The sequence below is a fragment of the Fundulus heteroclitus genome, chromosome 8 (genome assembly GCF_011125445.2).
Source record: "Fundulus heteroclitus isolate FHET01 chromosome 8, MU-UCD_Fhet_4.1, whole genome shotgun sequence".
Lineage (NCBI taxonomy): Eukaryota > Metazoa > Chordata > Actinopteri > Cyprinodontiformes > Fundulidae > Fundulus > Fundulus heteroclitus.
Window position 1 is genome coordinate 10,939,082 of NC_046368.1, and position 17,987 is coordinate 10,957,068.

At 39.4% G+C, this 17,987-nt stretch overlaps 1 protein-coding gene across 1 annotated transcript in view; it reads left to right on the plus strand.

Annotated features, from left to right (window-relative positions):
* lpar1 (lysophosphatidic acid receptor 1) overlaps nt 1-17,987 on the plus strand; it is a 51,078-nt gene that overhangs the window by 16,154 nt on the left and 16,937 nt on the right. The window contains exon 2 of the mRNA XM_012867031.3: nt 9,501-10,250. Coding sequence (XP_012722485.2) covers nt 9,512-10,250 — 739 coding nt within the window. The 5' untranslated portion in view covers nt 9,501-9,511. The remainder of the gene's footprint in view (nt 1-9,500; nt 10,251-17,987) is intronic.

Below are 17,987 nucleotides of genomic sequence, written 5' to 3' on the forward strand. Positions count from 1 at the left end.
TTCTTTATGAGAATAAAGTCAGGAGAATAAATCCAAAGGGATACGAAAATAAACTCGTAATATTACAAAAAAATGTAATATATTCTGAGATTAAAGTCCCTCTAATACTGTTTAAGTGACTGAGTCTAACAGCAGGTTTGTCACATTCAACATGGCGGACGCTCTGACGCATCCGCCCCGCCCAACGAGGCGTCTATGTATATAATGTCTATGATCTCTACAATTCCAGGTTACATAAATTGTAAACCGCAATTGCAGTTCCATCACATGTTTCCACACTCTGATGATAGCAATGCACGGAGTATTTATTTTGGTTCCTAAATTAGGCAAGTGATCTGTTTACTCCAGGGTGAAAGGACGGAACAGGAAACATCTTCATTGAATGTTAAAAGCAAAAATCTGGCATGTAAGTTATTTTTTTCCATCAAGTCACACATTGTCACAGTTATATGGGCTCAAAGATATAAGTTCATAACCGCTCATACTGGGATGAAAAGCACGTTGAAAGTTGCATCTCAGCCACCTACTTTTATCACATTTTGTAGTAGTAGTCATCAAACTTTTGGCATAATTCTCAGTGGCACAGACTCAACATGTAACCATTTGAACCAGATGGTCAGTGTAATTGAAGAGGTTTCCAAAAGCTTAATGATAGCTTGCTTTAACCGTTTCAAAAAAATGATTAATGAACCAGTAGCACTGCAGCCAAAACAGACCCATTGCATGGTACCGCCCCCACCATGCTTGACTGCTGGAACAATGCCCTTAAATTTAAATGGCACATCTTAGCTCCTAAACGTATATTTCTTATTAGTCTGACCAAACGGTAAAGTTTCTTTCTCGTCTGATCATAATACTTTTTTTTCCAATGCACATACTGGCTGTCCACATGGCCAGCTGCAAATTTCAGTAGAGCTTGAAGTTGCCAATTTCTCATCCATCAGTGGTTGTGTTGCCAGAACGTATATAAAGGCTGAACAACTGCGGTTAGTTTAGCAGCTGTCTGCAAACTTGTGCCACTACTTATTTTGCACTTCCAGTAAGCAGTGCAAATTAAGTGATATTTTTTCTTCACCGTGTCTTCCACCTCTTATGCTTTGGAAACTTTACCAACAGACAGAATCCAGTTTCTTTCACATGAAACATGAATCATGCTGTGCTGCGGAAAGGTTTTCAGATAATCATGTAGGCGGGAGAGCAATAAAGTGCCATTTTCTGTTGTAACCCACTAACTGAACAATGAGGTAGCAACATTCTTTAAACTTTTTTTTTTTTTTTTTTGCAAAAGTTCAACATCTCTATTTCCACGACTAGGTGACTGGAAATGAGACAGAGCCAACTTGATCTGCTGCTCCAGCCCAATGTGAGCTCCCAGCAGCAGCACATGGTCTGTAGTTTCTGTCGGGAGAATGACGCGACACCTGCCAACACCTGGGTCCATGTGAGACATTGATTGAAAAACAAGTTCAGTCAGAGAGCATATGATAAAGTCTGGAATCACAGCGTTGTTTTCAAATCAAGTTGCTAAATGCCTCAGCTCACTCATAACCTGGGTAGCCACTGTGACAGCGTTTGGTAGCGGCAGCAGCATGACATTTTTCAGTGTGGAAGGTTGATGCTAACCAACCAATAGGGAGCAGTTGTCCCCTTAAGACCGCCCCTCGTCATTTGCATAATGACACAGAAATGCAGATGGTAAAGTAAAAAGGAGATGAGGAAATGTAAAAGAACAATGGCTTGTATAAGAAAAAGGCAAAATAAATCATATACATTTCTTGAAGAAAACACATGAATAAGGAAAATTAAAATTAATATATATATATATATATATATATATATATATATATATATATATATATATATATATATATATATATATATATATATATATATATATATATATATTTCTTGATGAAAAGCATGCATAAGGAAAGGGCAAAAAAATTTACATATATACATATTTATGAAGTCATATATTTTGGAAGTCAGAGGCCATTATGGTGTGGAAGCTTAAGGAGTATAACATTTCCATCTTTTTAAGGTAACACTTGTTTTTCCATAAATTACAGTTGGCAAGCTAAAAGTAGCATCTCTATAAAGCTGCTGCGTTCAGACTAAATACTCTAGCAGATAACAAAACTGCTCAACTAGCTAATTTCATATTATTACAGTTGTGTTACTCTACAAAGAACAGAGTACCACGAGATTTTAACTTTATAATGTCCTGCGCAACAGGAATGTTTTCTTGGAAACAAATACTACCTTCCAAATGATCAACATCCAATAGCAGCTTATTAATAGGTGTTTTGAATTTGCTAGGTTTTTTTTTCTTTGGGTGTCAAGTTTGGGATTTTGTTTATGTTACCAAACAGCCAAGAAGATGCTTTTCCACATGCGACCTTTGAAAGAGCATAAGCAGTCAAGTTCACACTAAGAAACTGTGATGACTTGTGTGTGAGTCTGACTTCCCCTTACTGTTTCGATGCCGTCTTGCTGTCATTGCTTGAGTAATGACCTCACTCATATGGATTCCAGGGTGGTCCTTTCATAGCCTTTAGACACACTTTCACACACAAAACACACTCATTCCCTGTTCCCCACCCAGCCAGAGATTATCACACATCGCTAACAAGTATGAAGTGGGTCTGAATAATAAAACGTTGTTCTCCAACACTACTGGTTCTCTCACTCCTGCAAAGTTCCTTATTTTGCTTTCGCACAAACTTCAGTTTTCACATAACAAAAAAAAAAAACCTGTATGTTTCTTATACTTTCATTTTTGTAACATGCACATGTACACGCCCAGGTGCAGGACATTGAAGATACTAAAATCCCCTTTTTCCTTGTGCCGTTTCTTGCACAATCACTCCCCTTTATGATCCGCGCTGCCCAGCTGTTGCACACAAACACAATGACCTGATCTGCTTTTCCAGGCTCCAACGGTCTGGTGAAAGTGTCAGGAATGTGCACCAAAAGGCCACCAACATTTCCTCCGCTTCCTTGTACTGGTGACCTGCCTCGAGCGTCTATTGCCTCACTGACTGCTCCCCTCCCCTCCCGGACATTTAATGGCCATAAACCACAAAAGACAAGCAGAATAGATTAGCTTTTATCTGTTCTGGTAGTTGTCACTGAGGCTCCACGACTCTGGATTTATAGTGAGTTAGTGTTGCTGATATCACTCAGATGCTCTTTGTGCTGCCTTCTAATTGCTGATACCGCTTCATCTAGATATAACTGCTGGTTAAAAGCCTCAAAATTACTTGCAGGTTAAGAAAGGCTTTGGGAAATTAATAAACAAAAACGATGAGCACCGTCACTACAAAGAGATACTATTAATGACGAAGCAACAGCAGAAGAGACGTTATTTTAATCCATCACTGCCACACTGCAAAAACGTGACTAAAAGTAAGTAAAATTTTCTGGAAATGAGTGTATTTGTCCTTGACATGAGCAGGCAAGTTTATATGATCTGCCAATGGAATAAGATTTTTGCACTTAAAATAGGAACAATTAATTTCCATCCTCGAATTTAAAGTGCAGTGTATCTAATTATCTTATTTTAGGGTACAAAATATTAATTCCATTGGCAGCTAATCTTATTTACTTGCTTAAATCAAAGACAAATGCAACAATTTCAAGAACATTTTGCTTACTTTTAGTTCCTTTGTGCAGTGTAAGGCTGCAACTGGCTGATTCAGTATTGAACCTAAAGTGTTTTCTGCCTACATGTTATTTATTGTGAGCATATTTATCTTAAGCCTGTGGGGTTTGTTCCATTTCGTTATCGCTGAAAATCAATTAGGAAGTTATTCAAATATTCATCGTTTCTTGGAAAGTGGGGGGGGAAAAGATCGCTTTCATTAAGGGTGGAAAAGGGTGTTTAAGATTTGTTAAAATGTTCCCGATTAAGTTAATGTTCTATACTACCATGATGACTTGCCAATACTTTTTCTCATCTCTGTAAAAATATCTCATCATCATCTTCATAAACATTTTTTATAAAGCACTCTACCACTAGCCACCAAGAACATTGAAAATAATAAAATGATACCTAGGGAAAAAAACTAAGCACGCATTAACAAATTAAGAAACTTGCTACAAAACAAAATAAAACAATGCAAATACAGATAAAAACCATGCCAGTAAAAATTAAGTAAAATGAAATCTCAGTTGGTTTGAAGGCCAGTGAGTAAAATTACGTTTTTAAACGAGTTTTAAAAATGGACAGCGAGGGGGCCTGTCGTATGTGCACAGTCAGAGCGCTCCATAGCTTTGGGGCCCCAGTAGAAAAGGCCCCGTCCCCTCTAAGCTTGTGCTTTGCGCTGGGAACCACCAGGAGCGACTGATCAGTGGACCTGTTACGGCCCCTGGCCTCTTGAGGCTGTGCAGGCTCCTTTGTTTTGTCATGCAGGTTCAGCTGTGCAAGAAAACCTTTGCTGATTGGCTGCCTGGAGGCTGCAGGAGAGCAGCCACTCCATTGGACCAGCAAAACCAATCAGACTCTGATGAGGCCCACCTGAACTGTATAATAGGCCTGGAAATCATTCCTTCAGGGGGACAGCTAGTAGGAAGAGGTTTTGTAAAGCTGTTCCCCAACCTTTTGTTTGCTACTGTTTTGCAGACCTCTTGGAACTTTTGTGTGCTCTGCTGAAGCAGTCTGACTGTTTGTGTTTGCTAGCTCTAAGCTAGTGGGGGGGTTTGGTGCTCCTTGTTGTCTTTTGATTTGGATTGTTTTTGGACTCCTTTGAATTAGTTGTGCTTCTTAGTTGGTTAAACCCTTAGTAATTTACTTTACTCTAAGCACTATTAAGATTATTAGACCTTTTGTGTTAAATGGGGTTGTATTGTTTTGTGTTTGTTAAAACCCCTTCTTTTTTGTAATAAAACTCCTTTTTATTATACTACTTTCTCTGGACCCATTTTTATGTTACTGCCCCTGAACCCCTAGACTTTGGGGACGTAACATAAGTGGGGGCTCGTCCGGGATGGGTCCGTAACACTCCCCCCCTTAAATTACAAAATCAAAATTTTGTAAATACATAAATCACACACACAAAACGAGTAACACAACCAGCATTGTCAGGTTCAGAGTGTCACGGCAAATTACCAAACGAGTGACACAACATGCAATTATCTGGTTAAGCGAGTGTTACAGTAAAACAAAAACGAGTAACACAACCAGCAAAGGCTAGGTTTAAACAGAGTGTCACGGCAAAACACCAAACAAGTGACACAACCTGTCATTACTTGGTTAAATGAGTGTTACAGTAAAACAAAAAACAACTAACACAACCAGCAGTGTGGCAAGCTGCTCAAGAACACAGCTGCCAACCCCTCTTGAGCTTTATCACAAACTTTCATTGTAACAAAAGTGACCAGGTTTCCCTAGGCCATTTCAAAGCACCAACAAGGCATTCAAATGCTGCAAAATATGAATCAACTTCAGATTCTCTGAAAGCAGGTACTAAAGAAATACACTTACTGATGTCAAATGGCATAGCAGACATGGTGGTGGAACCAGGTGTGATAGAGGCAGAAGGTGCTCGAGTCTGGGCCTCCAGCTCAAGTTTGCGCAGCTTTACAGCTTTATCAGCCTCTATTTCCAGCCTCCTGATCTCAAGCTCCAGCTGAGCTCTTATGTCCTGGGCTTTTTCCTCAGCCTCCATCTGTAGACATGCCAGCCTCACCTTCAAACGAGCTCCATCTCGTCCTTCTGAACTCACAGAAGACAATGGGTCATAGCGAGGGAGTGTGCGGGGTGTCTTCCCCCTTTCACTCACTGCTGCCTCCACACTAGGACCATCTTTGAGGTCCTCCACAAACAAGGCCTTTTGGCATGGCACTACAGTAGCCTCAGGCAGATCAGGCTCTTTGATCACACCAATGTCCACCAACTTCTCCACTATTAGAGCCCTTAGGTCACCTTTAAGGACCTGTTTTGGGACCTGCATCTTAAAATGCTCCACAATTTGCAGCAAGTCACTCTTGCGGTAGCTATCAATACGCTCAAGAGAGGGGTCGGCTAAAAGGTGCTCCAGACTAAATGAAACTAACATGGTTGTTGGATACCGACAACCCAAAATGTTCCTCCTTTAACTCTGGACAAAGGGATCCTCTTAACGAGGCTGCTCCCGGACGAGCCCCCACAAATGTTACGTCCACCAGGCTCGTTTGGTGGGATAACATTACAAGGAGACCACACAAGGATTTTCTGGTTAAATTAAAACTGAATTTTATTAAATTATACTAAAGAAATAAAATCCCAAAGAGAGAATACCTAAAATAAGAAACCATGACTAACCAGAAATAAGCAAATGCAAAACAAACCTCAAAACCTAACCATAAGACAAGCTACAAACCAAACCAAACCAAATGGGGATCTGAGAAGGGAGAGCAGGAAGAGAGCCTCTCCTCTGCTGCAAGCATAGCAGCTTTAAAGCAGCAGCGCACTAATCAGGGAAATGCATCCCACCTGCACAAGGCCTGTCTCTCAAACCCTAAAAGGAAAATGAGGCCAGGACTGACTGCAGCCGTAACAGGACCTAAGAGACCGATCAGGGGGGGTATAGCGGTGAAGAAGCTCTACCAAGTAGGGTGGAGCCAAGTTGTGCAAGACTTTAAAAACGAACAAAAGGATTTTAAAATGAACTGTAAAATACACTGGGAGCCAATGAAGAGGAGCCAGGACCGGAGTAATATGCTCCCTTTTAGGTCTTCCTGTTAAAAGACGTGCTGCAGCGTTTTGCATCAGCTGCAGGCGAACTTAATTTTTGTATAGAAATTAAGCAAGAATTTATTGTGTTTTTGATGACCAACACAATGTAGCACATATTTCAAATGTGGAAGGAGAATGAGATTAGAGGATGAGAAATGCCTATAGCCTGACGACCCCTGGCATGACCCCTTTACTGAAAAGTGCTTTATAAATACACTTGCCGTGCCTTGCCTGAATAAAATCTGGACCAATTGCACCATTTAAGTGATTTAATCTCAAACTCTTAAATAGCTGAAGGCGCGGTAATCAAATATGGGCCCAAGAGGTCGATAGCTTCTCTAGGCAAATTGTGAAAATGAGTTAATGTAGGAGAATCTGTCAACAGGGTAACAATAAAGTTCAGCCTGCAAATCAGGCCTTTTGGAAGAATGGGCTAGCCACTGTTGATAAAAGCCACCAAAAATCTTTATTTTGCAACAAACCTTGTCAAAATGTTTCTTTAACTATTTTAATACCCTGTGATTAGTCCACTCTTACACAATGACTGCTGGATATGAGCACAAGCTTCCCTGCGAGGACAAGCGTGTATAGACAATAGATGGGTGGACGAATGAATGGGTGGAACGCCGACGCGACGCTATTTCATATAGTCAAATATTGATATGAATTCAGTAATATTCCACTTACATCCCAATCAAATGCATCTGCAGATGTTTCATATCAGCCAGCGGCAGGAAATGGGAAACATAAACAGCATCTGCAAACGCCGAATTTGATTTAGTAGGATTTCCTTAATGCCGCCATCCGGGCACTCCGATGCTTCGCGCTTGTTTCACGAACAGCAGCGTAAACATTTTTCCACGATGTCAATATGCCCCGGAAGTCTCAGCACCGATTTCAACCGAGAAGCTTCAAGCCTTATCTGATTTTGTATTGCTGAGCTCTGAGGATGTAAAGGGGGGTCGTGTCCTCTTTTGTGGGTTAAAGCCACTTTTCTAAACTATGTGAAAATGGGCTTCTAAAAGCATTCTCCCACAAATGACATTTGCACCTAAGGTTAAAACAAACTTCTGACACACTTCAGCTTGCGTTCAGTGTTGTTTCGGCAAGCTTGCGGATCGGTTGTGCGTAGTTTTGTTGTTTAATAGCCGAACTGAATTCATTCCTTCAAGATGTGCTTTGTTATTGGTAAAAAAGGAAAATCGGGTCTTCACCAAAAAACGCTGGCTTTTGACCAAAAACCCCTAATACTTGTTCATTTACTCCCCTCCATTTTTCCATAGTTCCTTCCTCTATGCGGGCTCTTTGTCTGTGTCTAATTTACACACACAAACAAAGCAAAAAAACAAAAAAAAAACACACACACACACACACAAACAGACCCTCCTCCAGCCCTGAGGTCCTGTTTCCGGTCTGGGGTGTATGAGAGAAACCAGCCTGCATCTGTGCAGGACTGGAGTTTATTACACAGGCACACATGGTTCTGTGGGCAGTGTTTGTTTGCGTGTGTGAGCTGACACTAAGCAGCATGCTCCTGGTTCTGCTTAGCTTTCTTGGGGAGAATCATCTTACAGGCGTCGATGCTCACAGTTCGTGACTTGATGGGAGAAAAAAAAAAAAAAAACGAAAAACACTCTTAGCTCAATTTCACACCAGAGTTTGTTGACAAGACCCAAACACAGACACACGCACATACATGCAGAACTACAAGTTCCCGGCTCGTCACACAAAGCAAGGAGGCATGCACTCACAAATACACTCGAGACTTTGCGCTTTGCGTTGCTGTAGACCTTGACTTGTAGACAGGAGGCGTTTTGTCATTACAGACGCCTCGCTCTTACAAAACTACTGCTTCTGACTTAATGATGACTGTTTTTTTCCCCCTATATGTGAAGCAGTCAGGGTACCACACAGACACACACTTTTCCTCACATAAACAGTTAGCAAATGAGTGTAAGGCCTGAAGGAATTTAGTTTTTTTCCCATGTTTCAGGTCGTTTATTTATTTTTTTAAACTGCATGTTTTGAAGAAAGAATGCATTTTTCTGAAAAGAAACAAACCTAACTAAACCTTACTAAAAGGATAGAAGGTCACTCAAAGGGGAAAAATATAATAACTATTAACTGATATGACTTAGTCTGAATACACTTTTTTAACTATATGATAAACATGTAAATAATTCACTGGGATATTCCTGCAGATTAACATGACTATTTTTATCAACATAATAAAGACTTACACACTGAGTCACTTTATTACTTTGTCTGGAATATATTGCTCTCTAGTGTTAAATGGACAACCCATCTCAGACTGGCCAGTAGCTTCAGACCATATCATCTACATTTATATTAATTGAATACATTTTAGAGCTGTTCTTTAACATGGCATCAATTTGTTATGAGATCGCCCGCCTTATCATTATCCATTATCTTTATTTTTCCTTTACGTAACAAAATCAAAAGAATTTACTATATTTTTTGATCCCAAAGAAACGGTCCTAAACTTTAAAGCAATTAAGGCCAGTTTTTCTGAAGTAGGGTTCCATGGAGGAGATATCAGAAATATTTGTTGTACCTTCAGTGGATGAAGCATCTAAAATGAAAACTTGACAAGCTTCTTGCAAAGTGAGAGGCAAAAAAAAATAAATGATGATTCATACTCCACCGAATGGGAATGTGTAAATCTCTTTTGTTTAGATAAAATGTCAAAAAAAACCTTACGGAAAGCAGTAGTTGTTTTAATCAAATATCAATAATCTAAATAAAACTGTTTTCCTTTCAGCAACCACCACCATGGATGAAGACCAGTGCTATTACAACGAAACCATCACCTTCTTCTACAACCGCAGCGGTAAGCCCCTCGCTTCCGACTGGAACACCGTCAGCAAGCTGGTGATGGGCTTGGGCATCACCGTGTGCATCTTCATCATGCTCGCCAACCTCCTGGTAATGGTCGCCATCTACGTCAACAGGAGATTCCACTTCCCAATCTACTATCTGATGGCCAACCTGGCGGCTGCTGACTTCTTCGCTGGACTGGCCTACTTCTACCTAATGTTCAACACGGGACCGAACACTAAGCGGCTGACTGTTTCCACGTGGTTGCTGCGGCAAGGCTTGATCGATACCAGTCTGACCGCGTCCGTGGCCAACCTGCTGGCCATCGCCATAGAGCGTCACATCACTGTCTTCCGCATGCAGCTGCATACGCGCATGAGCAACCGGCGTGTGGTGGTGGTGATCGTTATAATCTGGACTATGTCCATAGTGATGGGGGCCATCCCCAGTGTGGGCTGGAACTGTATCTGCAGCCTCAAAAGTTGCTCCAATATGGCACCTCTTTACAGCAACTCCTACCTGGTCTTTTGGGCGGTGTTTAACCTTTTGACGTTTGTCGTGATGGTAACGCTTTACGCCCACATTTTCGTCTACGTGCGGCAGAGGACCATGAGGATGTCGCGGCACAGCTCCGGACCACGGCGCAACCGGGATACAATGATGTCTCTGCTCAAAACTGTGGTCATCGTGTTGGGTAAGAGTGATTTCCTAACATTTACCTGCTCCTTTATGTTGTGTCTTTTTATCTTTCCAGAGTGCATTTCTAAGAGTATTCACACACTTTCAATGTCATTTTATTTTTTTTGCCTTGTCTTTTGTTTCACTAAAAGCTTAATTTTATTTCTAATTCAATGCATTTTTAACTGTGACAACCTTGAGGTGTTTGATTATTTATTTGTTTTTAGCTTCTTTGGGCTGTGCATCTTTCAGTTAGGTTTTATGTTTAGTGGACAGTTTGTTTCTGTTCCCTGCTTGATTTGCTGTCATCGTTTGCGACGGCTGTGGACCCAAAGTGCAGCAAGAGCGATGCAGAGCCGTCATGAAGATTCAAAGATTCTTTAGTGTTACCGCGTGTCACCAAAGTGAAATTTCCTTTTGGCCTCTCTGGTTCAGAGAACACATAATGATGGCAAATAGACAAACAAACATGCAATGAACAATGGTTACAATGTCTTTTTTTTTTTTTTTTGGAGTGTTCAGGAGAGTCACAGATAACAAATAATGAGGTAATAAGGTGCTTATTGAACAACAATGATGATTGAGGCTTTCATTTACAGAAATGTGCATTTAGATATTCAGAGATGATAGTGCACATGTAGGCAGTAACATTAAGGTAATTGTAATGTATGGTGGGTTAATAACAGTGGGGTGATTTAAAAGCGTTGGATTGCAGTCTCCTATGAGGGGGCGATTGCCCTCACAGCTGTTGGGAAGAAGCTGTTTCTAGGATTATTATTTTTTTTTTTTTTGGCCTTGAGGCTTCTGAAGCGGTTGCCTGATGGGAGAGGGGCAAATGGTGCATTGCCTGGGTGGGTGGGATGAGTGGAGATGCGTAGTATATTTAATAAGCTGCAAACTTGCCGACACTGTTGAGGTTACCTGCTGTTCTGACCTGTTTGCCAACCCTTCCCTGACAGTGTCGACAAGTTTTCAGTTTATTGAATACGCTACTCTTCCAGATGACTCTGCGTCGCTCTTGCTGCACTTTGGGTCCACAACCTTCGCAAATAATGACAAACAAAAGGTAGGAAATGGTTATAAAGTGAGTGGAAAATATGGGTGGTTTTCAATTGTAAGATTTTAAGTTTGGTGTCCATTTATATTTAGCGCTTGATATCCCTTTCCAGTGCAACTTGCTGGCTTTAGAAGTCAGTTAATTACTATACAGAGCGGGAAACGCAAAGGTAGCCATGAGCTCCATGATACCTCTGGAGGAGCTGGAAAAACATATGGCTCAGGTATCAGCAGGACACCTTTAATTCCTTCAAATATAAATCATGTTATAATTGACCTCATATAAGGCATGCTTTCATAGTATACAGCTGAAATTGCAAAACTAAACAGCTATATCCTACAACCTTTAGCCTTTAGCTAAGCGGTGTTTGTAAGACATATGTGGTACAGTTCTCCTATCCTAGGTTTGTATCGTGATTCGTGATCCTCAGGCACAATGTCTAAATCTGTTCCAGGGCTTCAATGCATCAAAAGAAAAATTGCAACATGTCTTCTGCTAAATGTTAGTATCTGCATCAGATTTTACTGATCAACATATTTCTCAGATCAGCCAGACGCCTGAGCATTTACTTCTTTACTGTTGTGCTGCTATATTTGCTTAGTATCATATCGCCGCCTCTCATTGTGAGTCGCATTAAAAGTGTCAGCTTTGACACCCAATTCCACATTGGGACCTTTTAGCTGCCTGTGAGACATGGAAAACATTAAGCTCATGAATGAAAACGATCTTAAAGGGCCTTATTACCTGAAGAATCCATAAATCTAGTATTTATTCAACTTGACATACTTTGCAAAAAAGAATAAGCAAAAATGTAGGTCACTAGATGTGAAAAAGTGAGTAGAGACTTACACCTGAAAACGTTAGACACAGGAGAGCTCATTTCAATAAGTTCTGAAAGTAAGTATAGTAAGAAAGGTTTATTTATGATTTGCCTTTCACAAACACAAGGTCACAGACCACTGTAAACCATAAATCCAACAATTGCGTCCAAAAGTAGCTTTGAAGAAAAGGAACAAAAATAAAACAGGTTAATATCAATGCCAAAAAAATATATTTAAACCAAGCAACGTTTTCCTTCTACTTCACAATTCTGGACTACTTTAGGTTTGTCCATCCTGTTAAATCTCAATAAAATGGGTAGAGATTTGCGGTTCTAAGTGACAAAATAAAAAAAAATAAAAAAAATCACGGGTTATGAATATATTTGCAAGGATACTGCAGTGAGCCGTTTCTCTGTATTTGGATGTTATAGCCTGATTCCGACTGTTCTGGGGTTTATTTCAAAGAAAGTATCATTTGTGTCACCTCCATCCTGTAATGAAACGTGCCACTATGTAGGATGAGGGTAATATAGCCGCAGACTGAACACCTTTATAAAACTGATTACCCAAAATCTTAGACAGCATTTCCCACCCACGACGAGACATCAAATGAAGTGCACCGTTAACTTCCTGAATCCATTTCAGAGTGCAGTAGTGCTTTTTATGTTTCCACATTGACTCTCAACATATTTCAAAAGATTCGTATGAATCAGTTCCCGCTCATCTAGCGATCACAAATGTCTGTCTGTCACTGTAGCACTGAGTGCAACTAGTCATCAGTTTAACCAAAACAATGACTGAGTTGAGTGGTTCGTCTGCAAAGCTTCTGCAGTCAGTGCAAGCACGGTGTCTGCCTAGTACGAATGCAGGCGTCACACACACACAGTGATCTCATTCTATTCTGTCTTTTCTCATATACGTCACAGCGCTGGGGCTCAGCTTGAGTTTTTTTTTTAAGATGCACTGGAGTTGAAAAAAACAACAACTAAATTGCATTGCAATTACTCAATGTAGTTGCAGTTACAAACTCAAAGAGAGTGTATTTCACACATTGTGAAGTGAGACGGATTCTCTCCATTTAAAAGCTTTAGTTTTTAGTTCAATAAATGATCTTAGCACTAGGTGCCAACAGTGACCTGTGAAACCATGCACCCAGTGGCCGATCCCAGCATCGCAACTGTCTGGGCAGCTGGAAAAAGGTCCTAATGTTCATACTGCAGTCCTGGTTTATCCAAAGTTTTGGTAGTCTGACCAATGAAATTTGCCACGTGAAGACAATAAAACCAGACCTATTTCTCTCTGATTTTAAAGTGACGCCATCATTACTCACAAAAAGGACTAAAGACTGGAGGCCAAAGGTAAAAAAAAAAATTACCTGCCACACAGTAGTGAGCATCAAAGTAAATCCAGCTGTTCGGTGCGATATCGTGCCGAACTCGTTCGGCACACAATGATGTCACACTTTCTCCGGCATCGCACGGCAGAGCTCCTCCAGCTGATCAAAAGGCAGACCCACCCGCCTATCCCCTTCAGAAACCCACAAGCGCTTCAGCAGAACCACATTTCAAATGATTGCATCCCTGATCTCCTGCTGAAAGATCTCTGGCCACGATCTCCAGCGTGAAAACACTCTGCACTGTTTATAACCCTGGAGGGGCAGATTTCCCTCCTTCAAATGCAGTTCTACATTTCTGTTAGTGATAATACGATTTAGAAGACAACATTAGTGTAATAGTAGCTTCAAAATATGTCTTTAAAAAAAACAAAAGAACTTTCACCTCCTATGGCTGAGAACACCCAACAAATCATTAGCTTTCATTGTTACATTTCCTTGCATGCTGCTCAGGATTTTATGGTGTTAAATATAATATTCAAATGGTCAATTTCAGTGACAGCACAGTTCAAATCAGTTATATTGTTTGAAGAAAACAGTGATCTTCAGAAATCCTGAGTTAATTCACTGCTCTTTAATTCCAATTTCAGAAAGTTAAATTTTTTAGGTTTTTTTTTTCTGTGGAAGTCAAATCCAAAATTGATTGATTTAATTTATTTATGCTAAAAACTTCCATCGATTTTGAGGTAGTGTCATGACCCAGCTTTGTACTAATTGTGGATCATTTCTGCAGTTTTTAGTCTGCAGCTTTTAACTTTGAAAAGTTTACAAAGAAAAGTCATCAATTGAATATGACCTACAAAACCCATATTTGATATATGGGTCTAAACTGGGGTTTTACCTATTTTGGACACAGTAATAAAAATTCAGGAAAAAAATGTACTTCCAAACTTTGTATGAAATTGACAGTAGGACATCTCCATAAGTTGTGTGAAGTTAATCATTCAGATCAAAATAACTTATCTAGCATTGAATCTGATCATTCATCACATTTAAAAAAAACGTTGAATTGTCTTGAAGAGCTTTGGAACTGTGCTGTAAAGAAGTATTTGGCCTTTTTACCTCACAGCGCTGTGTTTAAGTTGATTTTGTGCCTGCCAGTGGATGGGTTAGACAGCATCCATTCCTGATAAACATGCTCTGTTTTATATTAAAGTCCAGAAGCTAGTGGAGCCTGGCGTTTTTATGCTTGAACATTTACCAGAGCTACGGTTTCCACTGTGCAGGGCCCCAAGACTCATCAGTGTGTCATATTGTGTTTTATCTTATTTTATTCTTCAATTTTATACATAGCTTGACCTTTATAACAGACCAGATCAGTGGCTGCAAAGTAGGTTAGAGAAGGATCTGCAGGAAAAGGTGCCTTCAGAGTGCCTGGAAACAGGATATGTGGGTCCTAGACAAAACATACCAAAGGATTCCTCGTGATTTGTCTCCTGTGTGCTATGTTATCTCATGCCGAAGCATTTGTTGTCTTTACTCCAGCTTTAAAACAAAGCATGTGGATGGCAGAATGTTTCTCACTGGAAGGAGAAAACTCATATTCTCCACTGCTTAAGAGATACTTGGTTTTATTTATGGTTGCTTAACCCGGGAAAAAATAAGTTTTGGTTTCAGCCTGATGGTTTATTCCTGTTTCTTTGTGTTTGTGGGGTCCAGATGTTGTTAAGGGAAAAATATAAAACATGTTTTTTTTTTTGTTTTTTTTTACGGTACTCTGAAGGTTTGAGTGGAATGTGGGGGGGGGGGGGGTGGACTTTTTTTTATGGTAGGACACTAATGAAAGCACAGTTACAGTTTTGTCTGTTGCCGAAGCTTCTTTCCAGATTATTTCAGCAAAACTTTCAAAAGCCTCATCCGTGTCATTACCTAATAATTAAATGTAAAGCTAAAGTCAGCCTAGCGTCACTCCAGCTGGGTCTGCCTGCAAGTGTTCCAAATGCCTACATGCATCAGTAATACTTGTAGCAATCCCAAAATTTCCTGATAAAATATTACACACGTGTTTTGGATGCAGAGGGAACAGCTGGTGGTTCCTGAGAGTAAAGCATTTGGATTATGAAAAATGCCTAGAGACTATTTTGTTGTCTTGTTGAACAGACTAAGTCATAACTCAAAACTGGCTTGAGAGAAATCGGTGTAGTTTGATTATGGATTTACATTTAAGCACATTAATCTTATTATATTAAATTAAGGTTGGATCCTCTCTGTCCATTGTTCAACAGACAGAAATGGTGAAGTTCCAACATTTTTGTATAATATTCAGCAGCTGATTGACCTCTTGTAAATATTTTTAACATTGAAAACATCATCTTTTGCACATATTTGGCTTGTGATAGGCCTATGTTTGTTGCTGTTCTCATCTTAAAAATTGTATGGACATACATGAGTATGGGGTAAGATAACTGTCAATAAAAACACATGTGTAAATGTAAGTCAATAAAAGTGAATACATTTAAGATTTGTGTTTGTTCCTTGTCAACTCATACATGTGACATCCAATGTTTCATCTGTGAGAATACAAGTTTAGAAGTTATGAATACAAGTTAAAAAGTAACAACTTTGCAACAATACATACAAGTACGAATCACACATTTTAGAAGTATGAATCTACAACCCCTGAAACACTATTTAAACAGAAGAAGAACACAAAAAATATAAAACAATGTGTATTCTCACAGATGAAACTTGGATGTCACATGTGATTACCGCCCCTAACTGGTAAGGAGCATAACTCTTTCATCGGGGTTTGTATAACCGTACTCAGAAATTTGTGATTTGTACTTATAACTTGTATTCCTAACTTCTAAACTTGTATGCTCACAGACAAAACATCTGATGTCACATGTATGTATAAGTTGACCACAAGGAACAAATACAAATCTTAAATTTATTCACGTTTATTGACTTATATGTACAAATTAAGACACCTATGCATACATTTTTATTGACAGTTATCTTACCCCATACAAAAGTTGTTCAGAATGTCTCATAGCCAATAGACAGTTGTGGTCACTTTTTCTCTGTTAGTATGAATCATTTTAAGGGAAGATGTACTTCAGGTCCAAAGCATGTGTATTAATATATAAATCAAATGTCAATTGTGCTCGCCACAAGCTGTTGAAATTGCCCAAACCGATTAACATCTGATTTGTTTTTTGACCTGAATAATTTGCCTCACATTTGTTTTTTTGTTTGTTTTTTTACGTATTTATGCCCTGATAAAACAGTACACCCAGTTTCTCTATAATGCTTCCTCCATCATGCCCACCCTAGTCTAATATTTATTAAACCCAACAACTAGTGTTTGAAAGTGTTTGTTCTGTTTGTTGATAATTTTCGGGGTGAAAAAGCCGTTTTAACTGCATGTAATGGAAAGGAAAAACAAGTACTTGATCACTAGTTAAAGCCCATCAAGGGAAATTGTCGCGATTTCAGTCACTGGTTAGCTGGTTGGTGCTTCACTATGTCAATAACTGGTTTGATTTTTGTGGCAAAATAAAAAGTGATTGTGAGTTATCTTATAGCAGAAAGAATTGTGAATGGAGGCATTTTTCTTCAGCCTTTAACTTCTCTGCAAAGCATTAGGAGTTTATTTCCCCTCGTTCATAAGGAAGGCCGCACCTGTGTCACTTTATTTTTTAGTTTTAAAGCTGTATTAGATTAAAGTTGCTCCAAAGTCACACTTATTTCAGTCGACTGGAGCCAAACGCTTGCTGGCAAATTAAGCCTTGTGAGTGAGGGTGTGATCTGTTTTTGTTCTGTCTAGAATGCTCTGCAGGTTCTTGGTGAGCGCATTTGGGAAATGCCGTAGGGGATACTGAAGATTACATATCCTACTTTTTCTGTCACTCTCCTCTGCCAACTCAGACTCTAAAAGTAGTGAGTCATTTCTGTTTACTGTAGATTTTTTGTGTTTTTTTGACAGGCAACAGAGGATTTATCCAAAATATTAATCAGATGTCTAATATCCAATGACGTAAAACTTTCATTAGGTTCTTGGTTTTGATTATTTACTTCTCAGGAAAGAAAAAAAAAACACTTAAGTTGCCCCTGCTGCTGCTTCTCCCATTATATGATATTATTGCTGGCCTGCTGACTTTTGTCCTTTATTCACTTGTCCCTCGGGTAAACTGGGAAAAAAATAAAATTTTGGTTACGCAAATGTGGACATCTGCATAAACAGGGGCAGATGAAAGCGTGCAAATACTAAGTCTCCCACAGTCACATAAACCTCTGAGCTTAATAAAGAACAGTCGAACACCAGATTGGCTTAATTCACATAAAACTGATGGAAAAACTAAACCACTACGTAGGTTGTTTTTTTTCTGTGTTGTTCACGTAACAGATGAATTCACACATGGGAAATAAAACAGAAGCAGACGTTGAAATAAATGAATCAAGAAAATGAAAAAAATAAATCCTGGACTAATTGTCAAATAATGTTGACAATAATCAATTTTATTCTCAGTTTACATTTAC